At 46.5% G+C, this 17905-nt stretch overlaps 2 protein-coding genes across 2 annotated transcripts in view; both read right to left on the bottom strand.

Annotated features, from left to right (window-relative positions):
* AMOT (angiomotin) overlaps positions 1-517 on the bottom strand; it is a 60282-nt gene extending 59765 nt beyond the window's left edge. Inside the window, exon 1 of the mRNA XM_035323792.1 lies at positions 321-517. The gene's annotated coding sequence lies outside the window, so the exon portion shown is untranslated. The remainder of the gene's footprint in view (positions 1-320) is intronic.
* A 3004-nt stretch (positions 518-3521) lies between these two features.
* PGK1 (phosphoglycerate kinase 1) lies at positions 3522-15896 on the bottom strand. The gene is made up of 11 exons (XM_035323796.1): positions 15737-15896; positions 13451-13501; positions 12213-12368; positions 11950-12094; positions 10117-10220; positions 9307-9426; positions 7338-7452; positions 6882-7061; positions 5993-6170; positions 5647-5745; positions 3522-4002 (listed from the first exon to the last, which is right to left on the bottom strand). Exons 1-11 carry the CDS (start codon positions 15799-15801, stop codon positions 3962-3964), a joined length of 1254 nt encoding a protein of 417 aa, XP_035179687.1. The 5' UTR covers positions 15802-15896; the 3' UTR covers positions 3522-3961.
* Between the last annotated feature and the right edge of the window lie 2009 nt (positions 15897-17905).

The raw sequence follows: 17905 nt of genomic DNA, 5'->3' as shown, positions 1-17905 counted from the left end.
GATACCCACAGCAAACCCTCGCAGCCCTCTCCCCTCCCACGAAGGGACTTTTCCCTCTCTGGGAGGGCAGCGGGGAACCGGGGGGGCAGCTGGGGTGTGTGTACGAGGCCGGCGTTTCCCTCGGGCTGGGCGAGGGATCGAGGGGCTCCAAGGAAATGGCCGGGGCCGCGTCCCCCCGCTCCCCGCTGCACCTGCCTCCGAACCCGGCATCCCGGCGGGCAGGGCCCTACCCGGAGCACCACGAAGCCGCCTTCCCCTCCCGGAGCCGGCCTCACAGCGGCGGTCAGAGCCTCCCCTTCTCCTCCCCTCCCGCTTCTTACCCGGCGGGCGCCTGCCCCGGCGGCCGCCCGTTCATCCATCGTGCCGCTGCCCCCGCCGAGGCGACAAAGCCGGCATGGCAACGAGAGGCGCCGCGGAGCTCGGGGAGGCGCCTTGGGTTATTAACTTTCACCAGGCGGCCCCGACTACGGCACCCGGCATCCCTCGTTGGGCCGGGAGCTGTGGAGACTGCCGGGAGGCGTAGTCCGCCCTCCTCTTCCTCCTCCTTCTCCTCCTCCTCCTCACGGCCAGCTCCGCCTCGCCCGGCTGAGGGGAGGCGGCCATGGGCGGGACAGGGCTGCCCCGTCAGGCTCTGCCGGGTTCCCCCAACAGCTCCTTGCCAGGAGGCAACTGAGGGGCTAAAAGTGTTCAAGTCCTTTTCAAAAACACTGTGAGGTACGCAACAGAGCCCGGTGTCCGAAAATTAAATAAAAAGACGGAGGTGGTTTTACCGCCGAGGGAGTGGGATGCCCGCGGGGTGGCTTGCCTCACAAAATGGCTGCTGCCCACCCGAGGCCCCCTCTGTGGAAAGGCAGCGCTGGAGCGCAGTTTTTTGATGTTTCTGATGTACAAAGGTACATTTGCCACGCAATTGGCCTCCTGGCTGGCCCGATCTGCAATTATTAAAGATACTTTGCCGTGCCTCTGGCACACCAGGGCTGATGGCTCTGCCTGTGGCCTTGAGTCACCACTGCTACCTGTGACTGCAATTTTCAGTACTGAGTAACTTGAAAAACTGCCATCAATTACGCTTTTTACTATGCGGAAACACTTTCTCTGCCTCCTTCAGTTTACAGTAGACTGTAATTTATACAGGGAGACACCCCTAAGAAAGCCCATGTATTTCTGCCCAAGAGAAGCTTATTTTACTTTCCTGACTGCAAATTTAGTTTTTCACATCATTTTTTTGTGATCTCCGCTATGAGGACCTAAGTTCTTCACATTTTTCTTTTTTCATCTCACTTGGTTATCAGCAAATTGAAATGCTAAATGTGCACATTGCAAGCTTTCTGCAACTGCTTCATCTTTTAACCTCTCTTCCACGTTTCTAACTAGCATCATTGCCCCCAGACCACTCTCAACAAAAGGCACCCGAAGGCAGAACTGTTGAAGATGCATGTCTAGAATTATCTCCAAACATACGCAAAAATAATCTAGAAAGAACAGTGTGACTCCAGAGGATGTAAAATATAACAACAGAAGCACCTCTAGATGCCTCAAAATATTTTATCATTTCAGTAGTGGTTACTAAAACAAAAACTTAATAGGTAAAGCTTAAACAACTGGAAATTGTCTATAATCAACTGCTGGTCATCGAGCGTACAGCTCCTGCAGTCTATGCTTCATCCCCTTCACTTTAAAACTCTTAAAACCGAGCATCTGTCAGAGCGAGCACACAGACCTGAAAGTTGTAATACTTAAACACACAAAAACACAACCACCACTCCCAAAGTTTTAAAGATGGAGTAACAAGTATCCAAAGTCAGGTGCAAAAATGTTTTTAAGTGCAGACAACTGTGTTCACGGAGCCTTGTGACTCCTTGCTATATTTGATTACAGCATTGTTTTCTTGCTTGTGATGAAGAGGTGGGGGGCGAGTGAGGTAGTGGCCACACACCGACCTTTCACTGTAAACGCCAAGAAAGGAACTATGGAGGGAAAGTCTTGTTTTTGCTCCATGGGAATCCAGCAACGCGGGTATAAGAGTGACACTAAAATGGGCTGTGCTGTCACAAGGCCTTGTTTGCCAGAGCCAGACAAGAATGGTCTGTTATAAAACATGGTGGAATGTTTGTTTTTGTAGTACTGGATTTCCAAAATCCATAGTCTTTTTGTGGCCGACAAGCTCACTCTTTTCTTTGCCTCGTTACCGCAGCTGTCGGAGGTCTGCACCCCTGCCTGGAAAACATGAGTAACAGCTAGAAAGCAATCCTAGCAAAAATCTGCATCATTCATGCGTAATCAGACAATGCTTGGGAGAGTTACAAAGGAAAGGAGGAGGAGAAAACCACAGTGCTGCAGACATTTGCATTATGTCTAGTTTCTTTGCAAGAGTTACTTTTAGGTTTAAAACGCATGAAGTATAAGTTTCATATGCAACTTCATATGCACTTTATTGGGTTTTCATTCACATCCCACTGAGACCTAGCAATATTTGGCAGATAGGCCCTGCTGTTTCCAGCACATACCTTCATTTTGTCTTGGTAATACTGGGTATGTATGTACCAATTAAGTGAAAAGGATACTGTGTTGTGGCTTGCTGCTTACCTCAAAGACTCTCTCCAAGGTTCGTCCCAGCTGCTTTGTCCCAGCTGCTTTATTCAACTCGGACCATGCAAAACACCCCAGATGGCACCCTGACAAAGCAGGCTGTTGCTGCTTTACAGCAGCTTCTGTTCTCTGATCCAGCTACAAGATGCACAGGCAGTTCAGGTGGACCCCTTAGTTCTCTTGCAGTTCTTGAGCAGAGCTATGACTAGCCAAATTTAAACCACACTTTTGGCTGATTTCGAACCAATCTGAAGTTTGGCACAGCCCTGGTTTTGGTTGAGAGCCACCCTGTGCTTGCAGTTGGGTCCTACAGCAAGGATAGGAGCCAACCCCTGACAGCCAGGATGGGAATTCTGGCTGCATACATTTGCTGGTGGTCCTCCACTGACAGTCCTTGTGGGTCTGCGGTGTGCTTAGTCCCCAAACACAAGCCCCATTGTCCGAAGTGGGTGCTTTGCTATGCTAGTTCTAGTGCTTCTTTGCATCACCTATTCGAACAAAGGAGCACTGCGGTTCTCTTTGCATATAAAGGAGAGGTAAGAATCTTAAGTTTTGACCCGTGTCTTCAAAGGTTCCAGTACTCAGATACAATAGATGCCTACTCTACAGCAAGTTCTCTAGAGAGAACCACGCTTTTAAATTTGCACTTCTTAAAAAAAAAAAAAAAAAAAAAACTATTCTTGCACATTCAAAAATTCATCTTTATTACTTGATGGTATGGAAGTTTTGACCTAACAGTATATCTGCAACAACTTCCTTACCAAAGTTCACTTCAACTGGATGATTACAAATCCATGGATAAAAACAAAAGGATATTTACAAATACGGCAGTTAGCACAAAAAGGAAAAAGATCTGACTCCTGATGCTTAGAACAAATGTATTGTAACATAACCTGTTCCAAAAATGTGAAAGAAGGACCACATACAAGTTGTTGGCATTTTAAATATGTTTATTCAGCAGCTATTACAATCAGCCTCCAAAAAATTGGAGTCCCCTCTTGTTTCTGAACTGTGGCAAGTGATGAAAATGTCTGCTAGGAACATTGAAGAAGCTACACAGTGCACTCCTTTCTGAGAAACAGACATGTCTACTAGGGATTAATCTCTTTGAAAAGGCAAGATATAAATATATACACTCTAAATCCACAACAACGGTTTAAACGCACTACATTAATTCAAGTGGGATAAGAGTGGACAAATCCACATCATGTAAACTGCAGTCATATCATCTCTCTCCTGTCTCCTCCAACCCTGTCCAGTTTCGGTTTACATTCTGTGATCTGCCTATCGCAGAGATGAAATACAGAAGCGCTGAAGTGTTGAATCTCAGGGGCTGTGCACGGGGCCAGGAACTGGGGTGATACACCGTTCTCTACACGTTGCTCAAGGCATCCACGCCAGGAAGAACTTTACCTGTTAGGTAAAAAATTCCAGTAAAGTTAAGGACCCTCCAACTGTACTTAGCTTTATGCTTACAACTGCAACACTTACAGATAAAAAAACAGAAACTATAGGTTAAAGATGCATGCACTCCTGTTGACATCTGTGGCTACGAAGGCATATATGTTACATTTAAACTGTTCCACACAGCAAATACATTTTGGGGCTGTGGTGAGTATCCAGAGCACAGCTGCACTCATGTGTCAGCAGCAGATTAATGGCCCACAGTTGTCAATACTCAATTAACAATAATGCTAAGTTTCTATCCAAGTTCCTGCTAGGGTCAGATCCAAACACCTAAGATATTTTTCCATGAAGCCTGATGGCAAACAGATTTTTTGATTGGACCTCGGGAGCTGCTGCATACCTCCTTCAATCTCTAGTGGCATGTAAATAGTATTTTGGAGCGTGTGGTGGAAATTTTAAGAATGAATTAAGAACAAGGCACAGAGCCTGCTATAAGACTTGAGTCTTTTCCTGGGACTGAAACACCCAGGTCCAGATATTTGCATACCTCATTCCAACAGAGGGGAGTAAGGAATATGCTCCTCTTTGGGTATGGGGGCCCCACATTTTTTTATTATTATTATTTTTTAAATGCAATGTTTTCTAAAGCATCTTCTTGGCTTATTGTCCTACTTTAATAATAAAGGGAGAACTTTCTGCTCCCCTCCAACCTACCGTCGAATGCACAAGCTGTGTGGCAGCACTGAATTTTAACACTGTTCACAACCAACCATTTTTTCTTTTTTAAATAATCTTCAGAGGCTTTTCTAATTAGCTAGACTTCCGTTACATTTAAAAGATCACACACACAAACCCACATCTTGGGCCAAAACTTAAGACAACTTTGTCCTTGCGAATAAATCAGTTGCACAGTTTCATTCTAGCCATCTGCATTCTTTCCCTTTACCATCACTCCCTAGGCAACAGAAACAAAAGCTCTGTCTCACATATAACTGCTGGAAACCAACAGCTGCAATGCAGTTTCTTGCAGTTTCTCTTCTACGGGGAAGTTGACAGCATTAGATAATTTACACATATTGGGAAACAGCTAATTACCAGAGGAAATAAAAACTCATTTAGAGTACAATGCAACTCATTAGAAGAACCCTGTAAATTCTCACCATTTTGGATTCCGAGTATTCTTGTGCAGATTTGTTAAGCGATCGCTAGAGGGCTCCCCAAAACCAGGGGATTTTAAACAATGCTCCCAAAAAGGAAGCTTGTAAACCCAAATTCCAGACTATTCTGATGAGATTTCCCTAACTGAAACTGGAAACTATAAACAGCCTGGTTAACGTGTCTCAGGGAATCATCTATAAATAAAGAGCCCTCTCTCAAGACTGTTTTACTTCCCATTCCAGAATTTTTGCTGCCTGGAGTGGCAGTCTATCCTATTTGCAAGAACACTCCATTTTCTTTCCTCTTCCTCTAGGAGGAAGAAAAAAAAGAGCTATGAGGATCTCATTGCTCTCATTGTTCAAAAGCTACCTACAAGTCCACTTGGTGAAACAGAGAAGACTTCACCCTGTTGTTGTGCTTTCCTGACTATCAAAACAAGGCAGAGCACCCAGAACTGCCCAATTTGCTCAAACAAGAGAAAAGAACAGTTACCCTCCAGCAGTTCCAGGCTGGCACCACCTCCAGTGCTGACATGGCTAACTTTATCCTCAGTATCCCACTTCGCACAGCAAGTAGCTGTATCTCCACCACCTGTAGCACAAGAAAATGAGATGAGACAGAATAAGTTAGATTTTGTTCAGCTTAAGGCACAAAGCCTTGCTTGTTCTGTTCCCAGATCCGCAGTACATACGGCAGTTTCTAAAGTCACGTCTGCATGCTGAAGGAAAACTGAAAGCATTACGAAGAAAAACAATTTGACCACATATTTAATGTGGTGCTAGTAGACAGAAACTTCCTTGTTGCATTTAGAAAAGCAAGAACACGTGCAACTACTTACCAATAATGGTGATGCAGCCCTTGCCGGTGACTTCCACCACTTTGTCCATCAAAGCTTTGGTTCCTTTGGAAAACTTGTCCCACTCGAAGACACCCACTGGACCGTTCCACACTATTTGCTTGGCCCTTCCCACAACTTCAACAAACTTCTTAACGCTTTCAGGGCCACAATCCAAACCCTACGACAAGCGAGAGAATTCAGAGATATGCCTCCTGCCAAGCCTCAGCTTCAATCACCAACGCCTTTTTGGTGGGATCCTCAGAAGCTCCCCCCCCTTCATTAAAGGTCCAAGCTAGCAACCCTGCTATTCACCCCATGTTGTCAAACACCTGCTAAGTCCAAAGAAAGCAGCCTATGGCCACAGGCCTTGTAGGGCGTGACGGTGCCGTTCTCATAGCATCAAACTTGCCACTGACTTAGATATAGCAGACCAGACACAAAGCGAGAGTTTCTCTGTAGGCACCGAATGCTAAGTAACAAAGCAACTTGCCAGCAGCTGCTGGGGTAGGACAGAGTCTGGAGCGGTATTTGTATTCCTAGTATGAAGAAGTCATTTTTAAAATCAATGCCAAAAGCATGAACTCCTGGTTAGAAGCTTTTGCCAACTAATTAAAATTAGAGTCAAATATAAGGGACTCCTACTGCATTCAGATCTGAAGGTTTTAGAGGATTTTTGCTGTATTAATCCAAACCTCTACAAAGGCAATTTTACACTTAAAAAAAACAGGCCAGGCCACAGGGCTTTCTTTTTTTAAGCCCAAGAACTCAATGCAGTTAGGTTGCCTTCAGAAACGTTAGCAAAGGATCTCAATTACTTTTTATTCCTTTAAGACATGCCTTTCCCAACCCCAGTGCTCCCTGTTATTTTCTGAAGTCCACCGAAACCTACCATCCAGCCAGCAGGAATGCCCGAAGCCACTGTGGCTTCCCCAGTCTGTGCATGCTCATCGAATTTGTCCGCAGTGATGAAGTCAACAGGCAGAGTAATCTTCACACCGTTCTTCTCTGCCTTGGCCATCAGGTCCTTGACAATTTTTGATCCCTCTTCATCAAACAGAGAGTTGCCAATCTACAGAAGTTATTTGGAAAAAATGAAAGGCATTTGTTTAGCTCCTGGTTGGTACAGAAAAGAACAGCAGCAGTCAAGCCACACCATTCAGCAATTCTGGGAAGATTTAGAGCACTAAGACACATATTGTGATCCAACTTTGGCAACCTGATTGTCCAGCAACTTCTGAGTGCTCCCTGCTCTTGCAGAGAGTCAATACACCTAGTTTCCAATCCCACCACATATACTGACCGTATTTTTTTCCTAGGAGCAGACCCAGAATTGCTCTTTTCATACCTCCATGTTGTTGAGCACTTTAAGAAAGGTGAATGCCATTCCACCACCAATGATCATCTCGTTGACCTTATCCAACATGTTATTGATCAGCTGGATCTTGTCCTGAACTTTTGCTCTGGTGAAGGAGAGAAAGAAAGAATGAACAGTGCAGTCACTGCCCAAAATTCTCAGACAGACTTTATTCTACCTTGAACTAAGCAGGAAGCCTCACCAAGGACTTCCTGGATAAGAGTTTGAAGCAGAATTATCCAACTGCTAGTCAGTACCGGCAATTCTCTCATACCTCAAGGTTTTTCTGAGAGAATGGTCCAACAGAAAATTTATGGGGAGTGGGCAGAAAGGCAATTTGGAAAGTCAGCAGGTCAGCATTGAACAGCAACTTACAAGAGCATTATTAGCCCTCTGCTTTTCTCCTATTTAGATAGGAAATTAATGTGGCACTTTAAAGGCTGGTTTCCCCTGCCGGTCCACCCATGCAGCGCAGAGATCAGATCTCCACCATTCACAGCTGTGGCCCGACCCCAGACCCGCTGTACCAGCTGCCACATGCCCAGCTCCTGTAACCAGTCTGGGCCCAGCACCCCATCACACTCATAGCCCAAACATTCCAACATTTGGAATAACAACACCAGAATTACTTCATATGGGAATGGCAGGAAGCAACAGTAAATAGACAAATCTTTTACCCTCCCCCTTTATGCCCCGTGTCATCGTTACCTAAAGAAAGCTTCATAAAAACCCTAGAAAATTACCTTGGCTGACACGCAAGAGACTTGCATTGATATCTGTATGGCTATGCCCTGCTTGATGACATCAGACAAGATCCTTTCTTTTTCTTCCTTTAGTTACCTCATCTCCAAAACAGTGATAACGATACAGATTTAATTAATGAGATGCTTTCAGACCTCATCAGAACAAATAGGCAATGCCTCTACAATTCCAGCCTCAGTGACTGCAAGAGCTCTGGTGCAAACCAGCCACCAGCCTCAAGGTAAATTAGGTTTTTGTTTCTTAGTGCGCCTCCTGCTCATGGCACTGAAATTACTTTCCTGCACGTGGTCCTTCTTTGCCAACACATTTTACTTCCACCTCGTTAGTACAGTTGTTCTCAGTACAGATTCTGGGTCCAGGTTTGTTATGTATAAGCAATAGCCAGCCTGCAGCTGAACCACACACAGCCTGCAAGCGTGGGTCACCTGCAGCTCTACATCTTGGAAGGGTGCTAATAAAAGAAAGCACTGCTCATTATAATCAAGATGACAGAAAAAATATAAAAAGAGAACTGAGTACTACTTCTTGCAGAGCATGTTTTTGGGCGCAAAGAACAGGATAAGCCACATAATTTTATCATCACAGGGACATTACGGTGTCCAAGCTCTGTGTTACTGTATTTTACAAAGTATTTCAATTCACCCGACGAACTGAAACACTTCCATAAAAGCGTGCATGTGACAAGAACTGGCAGCAATGAGAGTTTATTTCTACACACAAGCAGTCATTTGGTTTTGCACCTTCGATTCTCTTTGTGCACCAGCTGCTGCTAAAGAACAGGGGCCAGGGCAGCTACCGTAGGCCATGGTTGCATAATGACAGACCATGTCAACTTACACAGCGCTGAGCTTGCAGGATGCTTGTACTCTGAACCATGGAGGAAAGGTCACTGACAGTATTTCAGGGCCAGCACGTGTATCAGTTCTGGGTCAACCTCCCAGAGAGCTGCTGTGGGCTGTGTTGGGGATGCGAGAGGCCACGAGGTATGAGCAGACCCTGACAGTATCACCACAGGGCTGGACGGGGTAAGCTAGCTCCCATCTAACCCACATCTTACAGAGATCTCAAGAATTATCTACAGATCTGAACTGCAGGTACAGCTCAAAGGAAAGCACTTGTTTGAAGCAAGCTAAAACAACCTTTCAGTTATGATAGAGGTGTTGAAGAAAAATAAAGTCAGTATGCTCTTGAGTCTTACCCTCCCAGAATTGCTAAGAAGGGTCTCTCTGGGCTCTCGAGGGCCTTCGCAAAATAATCCAGTTCTTTCTTCATCAGGAAGCCTGCAGCCTTCTGAGGAAGATTGACACCTACCATGGAACTGCAGAATGAAGATAAGAGTGAGGAAAGGAAAAATGTTCTATCAGTGAAGGTCCAAACATCCACGTGTCTCACAGCCCTATAAAGCCAATTATTTAGTCAGCTACAGCAAGGAGAGCAGTTCCTACCTGCATGAAAACAAACATGGGGATTTTCTTTTCCTAGTTAGATAAGCCAGCTGTAAAGTTGACTTTCCAGCATTGCTTTTGCACAGTCATTTTGATATGTGATGCATTTATAGCATTAATTAGTAATCCAAAATGATGAGGGACAAAAGCATAGGAGGAACAGACGTGTCTTCCTCCAGTAACACTGATTAGGAAATCAAGCTCCAAAATGAGCACATATTTCAACACACTCCATGAGAATAATCCATCTGGAGCTACTCATCTTTAGGAAAATAGGTCTGCTGAAATCGCAAGACAATTAATACAAGTCCTAAGCAAGTAATTTTTGTATCTTCAAAGCCTAAGAAGTTAATTCAAGTCATAAGAGTTTCAGCTGTTGCCTGTTCTAAGAAGTAAACTTTAGATAGCATACACTAAAGAGAACTGTCTTCACTAAATATGTCACTCAGGAACAAACAGCAGAACAATAATGGGATAAGATCCAAAATAAGTTAATTTTAACTGGGGGCAAAGCTCAGGCATCGTTCTGCAGTTCTGCCTGTGGATGGAAAAGGGACACGTACCTGTGAGCTCGGTGGGCAGTTCCGAAAGCATCATTAACATAAACATCTCCCAGTTTAGAAAGAGAGGCTCTGAAAGCATCCACTTTAGCAGAATCAGCCTTGATCTAAGGAGAAGGAATGATAAGTTTGTGCTATTCAAGTCACAGAGTAGATACTGAAACTGAAGTCAAATTCAGCAATTAACAAGCAATTGACTCAACCCCAAAGCAAAGAAAAATCAGCTGGAGAAATTCATCTGTTCATGCTGTGGGTCACTGCATTTCATGTGCTCTTTTCCAGTCCAGCAGAAGCCACAGAAACGTTTAAATGGTTTAAACTCCACTTTAATCTCTCCGAGCCTGCTCCTACATCCCTGAGGACTGTTCCCATTTCAGGATCTTAGTACACCAACAAGGTAGGAATGAGCTGCATCACAACCAGCCTCTTGGTCTCCTAACAGATCTCCAGTTGTGTGGCAATCCCACGTAACACAGGAAGGGTGTGCAGAGATGAGGCACTACCGAGATGAAAGCAAACTTGCTCATGCCCACCTACTGACCAGAGAAAGTGTGGTATCTAAGCTCCTGAGGGATTCATTTAGTGTCTGCTCCGAAGATTAACTTATAAATAGCCCGCACGCTATGACAGGCTGCGGCCCTAACAGCCAACAAAGGAAAGCTGGAGACGGGTTGAGCAGGCAGTGGGCAAAACCAGAGGCGTTTCTGCTGAGAGACCGTCTCCACCCTTCAAGTCCTCATGGGATGGCTCAAGTAGTTCAATTTTCCTTCCCACCTTGAGAAAAACATCAGAACTCTCTAACAACAAGTGCTCAGAGCGAGTTCACTGCCACTTGCTGTTAAAGAACCTCCTGGACTGGCAGTTAGGCAATCCCTGACTGCCTTACTGCTCAGCCCCCAGAGCAAGGGCTCTTCTCCTGCTGCCTCTGCTAGCACACAGCTCTAATTCTAATTCAGGGGTGATGGCAGCAAGGCACTCTAAGACATGCCAGATGGGTTCAGGACAACTTTGGAGGCCCTTTTATTCACACAGCCTAGCCAAAGGGACTACACAGATTCTAAAATAATGCTGTCGACTGCTTCATTTGCTAAATTTCCTGGCTTTACACAAGGAGATGAAATGCTCTGATTAAATCCCGGAACATCTGCAAGCAGAACACAGAGGCTCTGAATGAAGGAACCCCCTATCACCTGATTTGCCTTGGAAAGAACCTCTCAAGCACAGCTCACAACCCGCAGTCTCGTACTACATCACTATTTCCACAGCATTGACTTCCACCTGTTAAGACGAGAAGCCGGTCTGCCAGCCGTAGCTCTCCTGTTGTGCCCAACTGCTCTGCATGCTTCTGTACGCATACAAGTGCATAAGATCAGTTTCCCAAAGCCAATTTAATTCTTGTCCCACTCTTCCCCCCAGCCACCACATGGGCTTTCAGTGGTACAAGGTTGTGGTAATTCCAGACTGGCTAAGTTCCTCATTGCCATCTGGAGCTGCAAAGGCTCTCGTTCTCTGGGCTATTTTCCTAAGCGCCAGGAGTCCTGTGTCAGCCCCTAAAGGGCACCGCACGATGTCAGCATTCCCCTCCACGCACCAAATCTGCGAGGAGCCCGGGCCTGCGTAAAGTCACCAGGTCACTATTGCTAAGAAAAGCAGCTGTCTGGAGCAAGCGTTCTTCCTGACCTTCAAGAAAATGTCAGAGGTGCAAGGCAGCCTGGCTCTCGATGGCTGCTCTGAGAGCAGGCAGACTTCTAACGGGTTTGACAATCTGTGCATTGCAGAACACATAAGCATCATTTTAAAATATTAGACATGCACAAACTAGACTTGATGTTTCACCTTGTTCCCTGAAGCATCCTTCCCCTTCCCTTCTTCTTCTACGTGGAACCGGAGGTTCTCCAGCAGGATGATGGAGCCAGTTGCGGGATTAGCGCAGGCCTTCTCCACCTCAGGACCAACACAGTCCTTCAGGAAAGTGACCTCTCTGCAAACAGAAGACACACCCTGTCATCCTACAAGCAGCTCTTCCTTTCTGAAAGGAAAGCATCCAGGTCCACACTCAGGCTGGGCCTGACGCGTGCTGAGCTGCTCTTCTACTTCACCTGCCCATGAGTGCTTTCAGCTCCACAGCGACCGGGGCCAAGGAGAACTTGTCAGGCATGGGGACACCGTCCGGGCGACCCAGGTGGCTCATCAGAACCACGGACTTGGCTCCATGGTCCAGGCAGTGCTTGATGGTAGGAACAGCCGCCTTGATTCTGTAGTGGCAGGGAAAAGCAAGTGAAAAAGGATTCAAGGAGCGTTTGCTGGAGAAGCAGACTTACTGAGCACTTACACAAGAGCCCTGGAAGTTGTCCCTCAAAAAGGGCAAGCAAAAGCACAAGAGCTGGGCAGAATGATTGTTTAACCACTGTTAACAGTTACCAGGTTAACCGCTGCCAACAGTTTCACACAGCTCAGCTTCCCCCTCAAAGACAGCAGGGCACTGCCACCAGGACCCCCTAAAAGGGACACTGGGCTTCAAAACTTACTCTAGGATAAACATCTCGGAGCCTAATCACACCCTACAGAGCACATCGTTCCCTGCAGAGCTAACCCAGCCTATTCCTTTCCTAAGGACTCCCCGAAGCACAGCCATCACACATCATGCATCAACTAAATTCTCTGTCCCAGCACGTTTTCACACGTTCTACTGTTATCTTCTGCAAGATGTAGGAGAGAGAAGTAAAATTTATCTCGTCATCCAAATTCTGCTGATTGTTTGTAGCTATGAAGTGTCAGGAAACATCTGAACATAACCAGGCTTCCTTATTTAGTGATCCTGAGCCAAAAAAAGGAATGATGGGGATGCTGACCAGTGGTGAACAAAACTGGCACCTGCCCACAAATGCTGGAGAAGCTAAACGAGACATTTGCTATCACTGCTTCTAAACCATGTCTCTGTATGCTGCTCAAGTATGCTAACGTTAGACAACAAGTGAACACAACCCCGGGGCAAGGAGCCAGGACGTTTTCTGGTACTACCATCAGCAAAGAGCTGAACAGACAGGTGGTTGTGACATGGCCATAACGCTGCAACCACGTTTAAGGAATGCAGTTTTAGGATCTGTAGAGTTCAGTGATGTTTTCTATGTGCTTTCCATAGCAGCTACAGTGAGAGTAAGTCTCGTAGTAACTACAGTTTGCAAATAGCTGCAGGAGTTTTAACTAAGAGCTGTCAGACCTTCCCTGAGACACCTACTACACTGTGACTAGGCAGGGACAGCTTAACCACAGCAGCACTGCAGGTACTGCTAACAGAACCAGGCTTCAAATCAGACACTAGAAATCAAAGGCTCACCTTTGGTTGTTGGTTATTTTGTGATCCTTCATTGGAACATTGAAGTCAACCCTAAAAAAAGGCAGAAAAAAAAAAAAAATCAAATACTTAAAACTTGTTTTTACAAAGAGCAAGGTAACCTGCCAGGAAGGGAGCTGCCTAGAAAAGCAACGTTGCAGTTAAGGTTAGGGTAAGATTTTTAGCTGCCTTGTGCATTCCAAATCAGTATCTTATCAGCCATTTGTGCTTGTAATGAATACAAATGGAGAAAAAGCATCAGGCTGTGTGACTTCGTGAAGCTACACCATCAATCCAACCCAACTCCCATGGCCGCAGGAGTGATGATGCTGAAACAGAAAATAGAACTGAGATTGAACAAGCTCCTGCTTGCTTTTTCATTTTTAAAAGCCATGCTCTCAGATCACTGACTAGCAGGTTCCAAGGAAAGGAAATAACGAAAGACGACATCGTGCTCTCCAAAGAGGCTTCTGAAATACCCAGCTGGACTACTATGGCAGGCAAGCAAGCTCACAGAAGCTGCCCAATGACTGCTTACAGCTCTGATCTCTCCAGAGCTGAGCACTGCAGCTACCACACTCCTGTAGGAAGACCTGACTAGATCCAGGGGTCACTTTCCTCCCTACACACACCTGAGGAAGGGATGGCAGGGAGGAGTTTTATCAGTTTCTCTCCAGCACACCTTGTGCCCACGTGGTGACCAGCTGCAGCAGGAGGCTGTTTCGTAACAGCCAAGGGCAGAAATTACTCACCGAGCTGCTTTCCTCCTCCCTGCCTCGCTCAGAGAAAGCACGGCCACACGGCGTGACCACTTATGAGCAAGATCTTTTTCTTCCGGGGAGGAAGGGAACGTCTAACTGAGTGTAACAGCGCATCAGAATGAGGAAAGTGAAGTGCTCTGCTCAAGTTTATCCTTCATCACTCCACATCTATATACAGAACAATGAAATTCTGGAAGTTGCTCGAGATTGTAACCTGCTCAGCACTAGAACCATATGGGAAGGATGACAAAAGCTGCCAGCGAAGCAGGAGTAGCTGAGCGGAAAAAAATTGAACTGGCAGCCTATGGTACAGTGGACTAATTCCATAAAGGGGACAGAAAAGCATCATCATCATACTGCTTTTCTGAAACAGAGGTAATAAGAGAACAGTTTGCTTTACAGAGTCATCAGAGCTACAAAAGACCAGGTTCACCCTTTCTCCCCACCACAGCTATGGCCAATGAAATCTGAGCTCTCCTTGAACCCTTTCTCTTCCCCGGTCCTAGCATCTACCCAAGGTTCTGCCTTGGGCGTTAGGCCTGGAAGGTTATGAGCATACCAAAATTACAATGAACATGAAGAGAAAAAAGAAGGGTATCGATTTTAGTAGTACTAAGAGCACGTGGTGACTTTTAGGGGAAATGAGGTGCAGGCAGGAAACTCACATATTAGCACCAACTGCTGCTTCGCTCAGCCTTTGCAGTCAGGCACAGTACTGCAGGCAGGTTATGCCCATTATCTCAGCCCACAAGCTGGCTAACCCATCCCCTGACCAGCCAGAGAGTAAAAAAAAAAAAAAAAAAAAAAAGTATGTTGTTAAAGAGATAAAGTTTTTTTGTTTGTTTTTGTACCAGATTTAGGAAACATGTGCAAATCCCAAGCTAGCTTCTCATTATGGGAGGTGATTTTTGGCCATCTAATTTCAAGGGAACTGTATCAAAGTAAGACAAGAGAGGCAAAATAAAGAGATGTGGAAGAGAAGCTGCAGCTTTGTTATGTCCGCCTCCTCACCACACAGGGCGGCTGATACAAACTGGTCGCAATAAGGTGACCTTGGGCAAAGAAACCCACGGTTAGAGGAATTTAGGGCGGTATACCTGGGTGCCCTTATCTGCCAGCACCTAGCAGCCGTTCCCACGCCAGGCTTTCCGCAGCCCCCGATGTTTTACAGTGAATTCCTGTTTCAGGGCCCTGCATTAGGAAGCACGGGATGCCTACAGCTCAGCTCCCGGCCCAAAAAGCAGAACAATTCCCAGCGGGCCAGAGCAGTATTCTCACTCTATCATCGCTCCTTTCAGCTTTGCGCTAAGGGAAGGGAAGCTGGGGAAGAGATTCTTCTAGAAGGACCTTTTTTTGGAGCGCTCTCTCATAAAAACAAGCCCACAACCCACCCCAGCGGGCTGCAGAGGCTGCTGGGGCACCCAGCCCCCTCCCCACAGCCCCCTCACGGCCCTCACAGGGCCCTGGCGGCGCTGAGAGCCGCAGGCAGGGCCTGGGGAGAGCCGCTCCGCACCGCCCAGCTCCTCACCTCATAACAACCCGCTTGCCCTTCACGTCCACCTTATCCAGCGTGAGTTTATTGGAGAGAGACATGGCTGCTGCCGTTGCAATCCGCACCCTCCGGCTGCCACCCGCTTTCTGAGGCGCTGCCCGGCCCGCCCCGCCGGCCTCACGCTCGGCCCGCCCCTGCCCGCGGCCCATTGGGCCGCGCCGCCCGCCGCGCGCTCCCATTGGGCGAGCCGCCTGCCCGTCAGCCGAGCCGCCCGGCCCCGCAGTCAGGCCTGGCTGCGGCCGGGCCTGGTCACGTCCCGCACGGAGCCGGCGGGGGCGGGACCGCCTGAGGGCAGCCGAGGCCGCCGCCATGGGGCCGCGGGGCCGTTGGGCTGTGGGGTCGCTCTGCCCCCGCTCCCCTCGGCCTCACAGCTCTCGCTGCCATCCGTGAGGCTGTAAAAAGCTAGATCCTAAAATCCCCCCGTAGGATGGAGAACGGCAGGCACGCACGTCGCCTCAATTTGTCAGCACATGGCTGCGTGTTTTGTCTGTGGCTGTAAATCCTATGGTCAGGGTTTAAATTAAATAGGTCTGGTAATGCTCTTGATATTTGCTGAAAGTAAAGCTGGAATCACAGAATCATTAAGGTTGGAAAAGCCCTCCAAGATCATCTGATCACCAATGTCACCCACTAACCCACGTCCCCAAGCACCACATCCAGCCTTCCCTTGAACACCCCAGGGACTCCACCACCTCCCTGGGCAACCCGTCCCTATACCTAACCACACTTTCTGACAGAAATTTATCTTCATTTCCAACCCGACCCTCCCCTGGCACAACCTGAGGCCGTTCCCTCTAGTCCTATCACTAGTTGCTGATCCTATCACTATTCCCAATACAAGCCAGGATGTCGTTGGCCTTCTCCCACTGCCTGAACAAAAAGATATTAGCATCAAATCCTAAACTGGTCCTGAGCACAGCCTTCTCAGAGCCTGGAGTTGCTTTCCCCAGTAAATGGAGTCATTCAGTAGTACAAGACTTTCTTTTAAAAAGCTGGCGTGCCATCTCCTTGAGGCTGGAGGAGAAATGTCACGGAGCATGGCCGGCACACGGTAACCCGAGCACCCACAGTAACATAAGATGCAGGGCACCTACACACCAGGGCTGATCGAGGAGAAGGGGACAGGGGAACACGCACTAATCCTCAGTTAGTAGAGGGTGCTCAGGACTACACAAGTCATTTTGAATGAATTTAAAAAAAAATCAAATGGTAAAAATACCGGAGATACAGGAATTTGTGGAGTGCTGCCCATGTACTTCCAGTCCTACGAGGTCAGGCATAATCAAAACCCCACTGGGTTTATATTTAAAAATAACCAGGAACATGTCACTCAACAGGACTAACTCCACAGAAAATATATACATATAACAGGCTAGTACTGTGTTATGTCTTTAGTAATAAAAAATTGGAAGCGTAGTCCAGCTTTAAGGATCTATTATTTTGGGCATAACAGCAGCCTTAGTTTGTAAGGTGTACTCAGGTTTTATGTTTGCTTGTTCCTTCTCCATTTTTTATGAAGAAGGTAGGAGAAGAAAGTCACACAAGAATGTGGGGGTAACAGAATATAATTAAAAAAAAATAAAGAAAGGAAAAGTACTGCAGACACGTGTTCGAGACTCAACGCTTATTTCCACGTTTGAGTCACCTTTCTGTCCTTCCTGCCTGTTGTGAAATATCTAGAATATACTGCAAATATTTAAAGAAAAAAGCCCGTACAAACAGCTCAAAACGTGCACTTTTAAATTAACCAATACAACAAAGACAGGAGGGCAGAGGACTGATAAATGAAGAAAAAAATCAGGTATTAGGCTGTGACCACCTAGGAACTAATTTCTAGAAACACGAACCAGAAGCTGTACTTTAGACTGACACAGCCATCACCTGCATGATCCTGCCTGCTTTGCCTAGCAAAAAGGAATGAGACTGGCAAGTTCAGACAGATCACGGGCTTTGGTACACTGGCCTACATATTTATATTAAATAAACTGGAGGGCTGTGGTTTGGAGACCAATAATCTGCATCTTCATCTGTATCACATGATCCAGTCTTCAAAAACTTCCTGCTTTTATACCTACTGTCTGCATTCTAAGTTTCTACTTAAGAACAGGCTTCAGCACAACCTACAAGGTGTATTTTTTTTCCTGC

This window comes from Oxyura jamaicensis, chromosome 4, assembly GCF_011077185.1.
Source record: "Oxyura jamaicensis isolate SHBP4307 breed ruddy duck chromosome 4, BPBGC_Ojam_1.0, whole genome shotgun sequence".
Lineage (NCBI taxonomy): Eukaryota > Metazoa > Chordata > Aves > Anseriformes > Anatidae > Oxyura > Oxyura jamaicensis.
The sequence above is the reverse complement of the archived record's forward strand: the minus strand, read 5'-3'. Positions and strand labels throughout refer to the sequence as shown.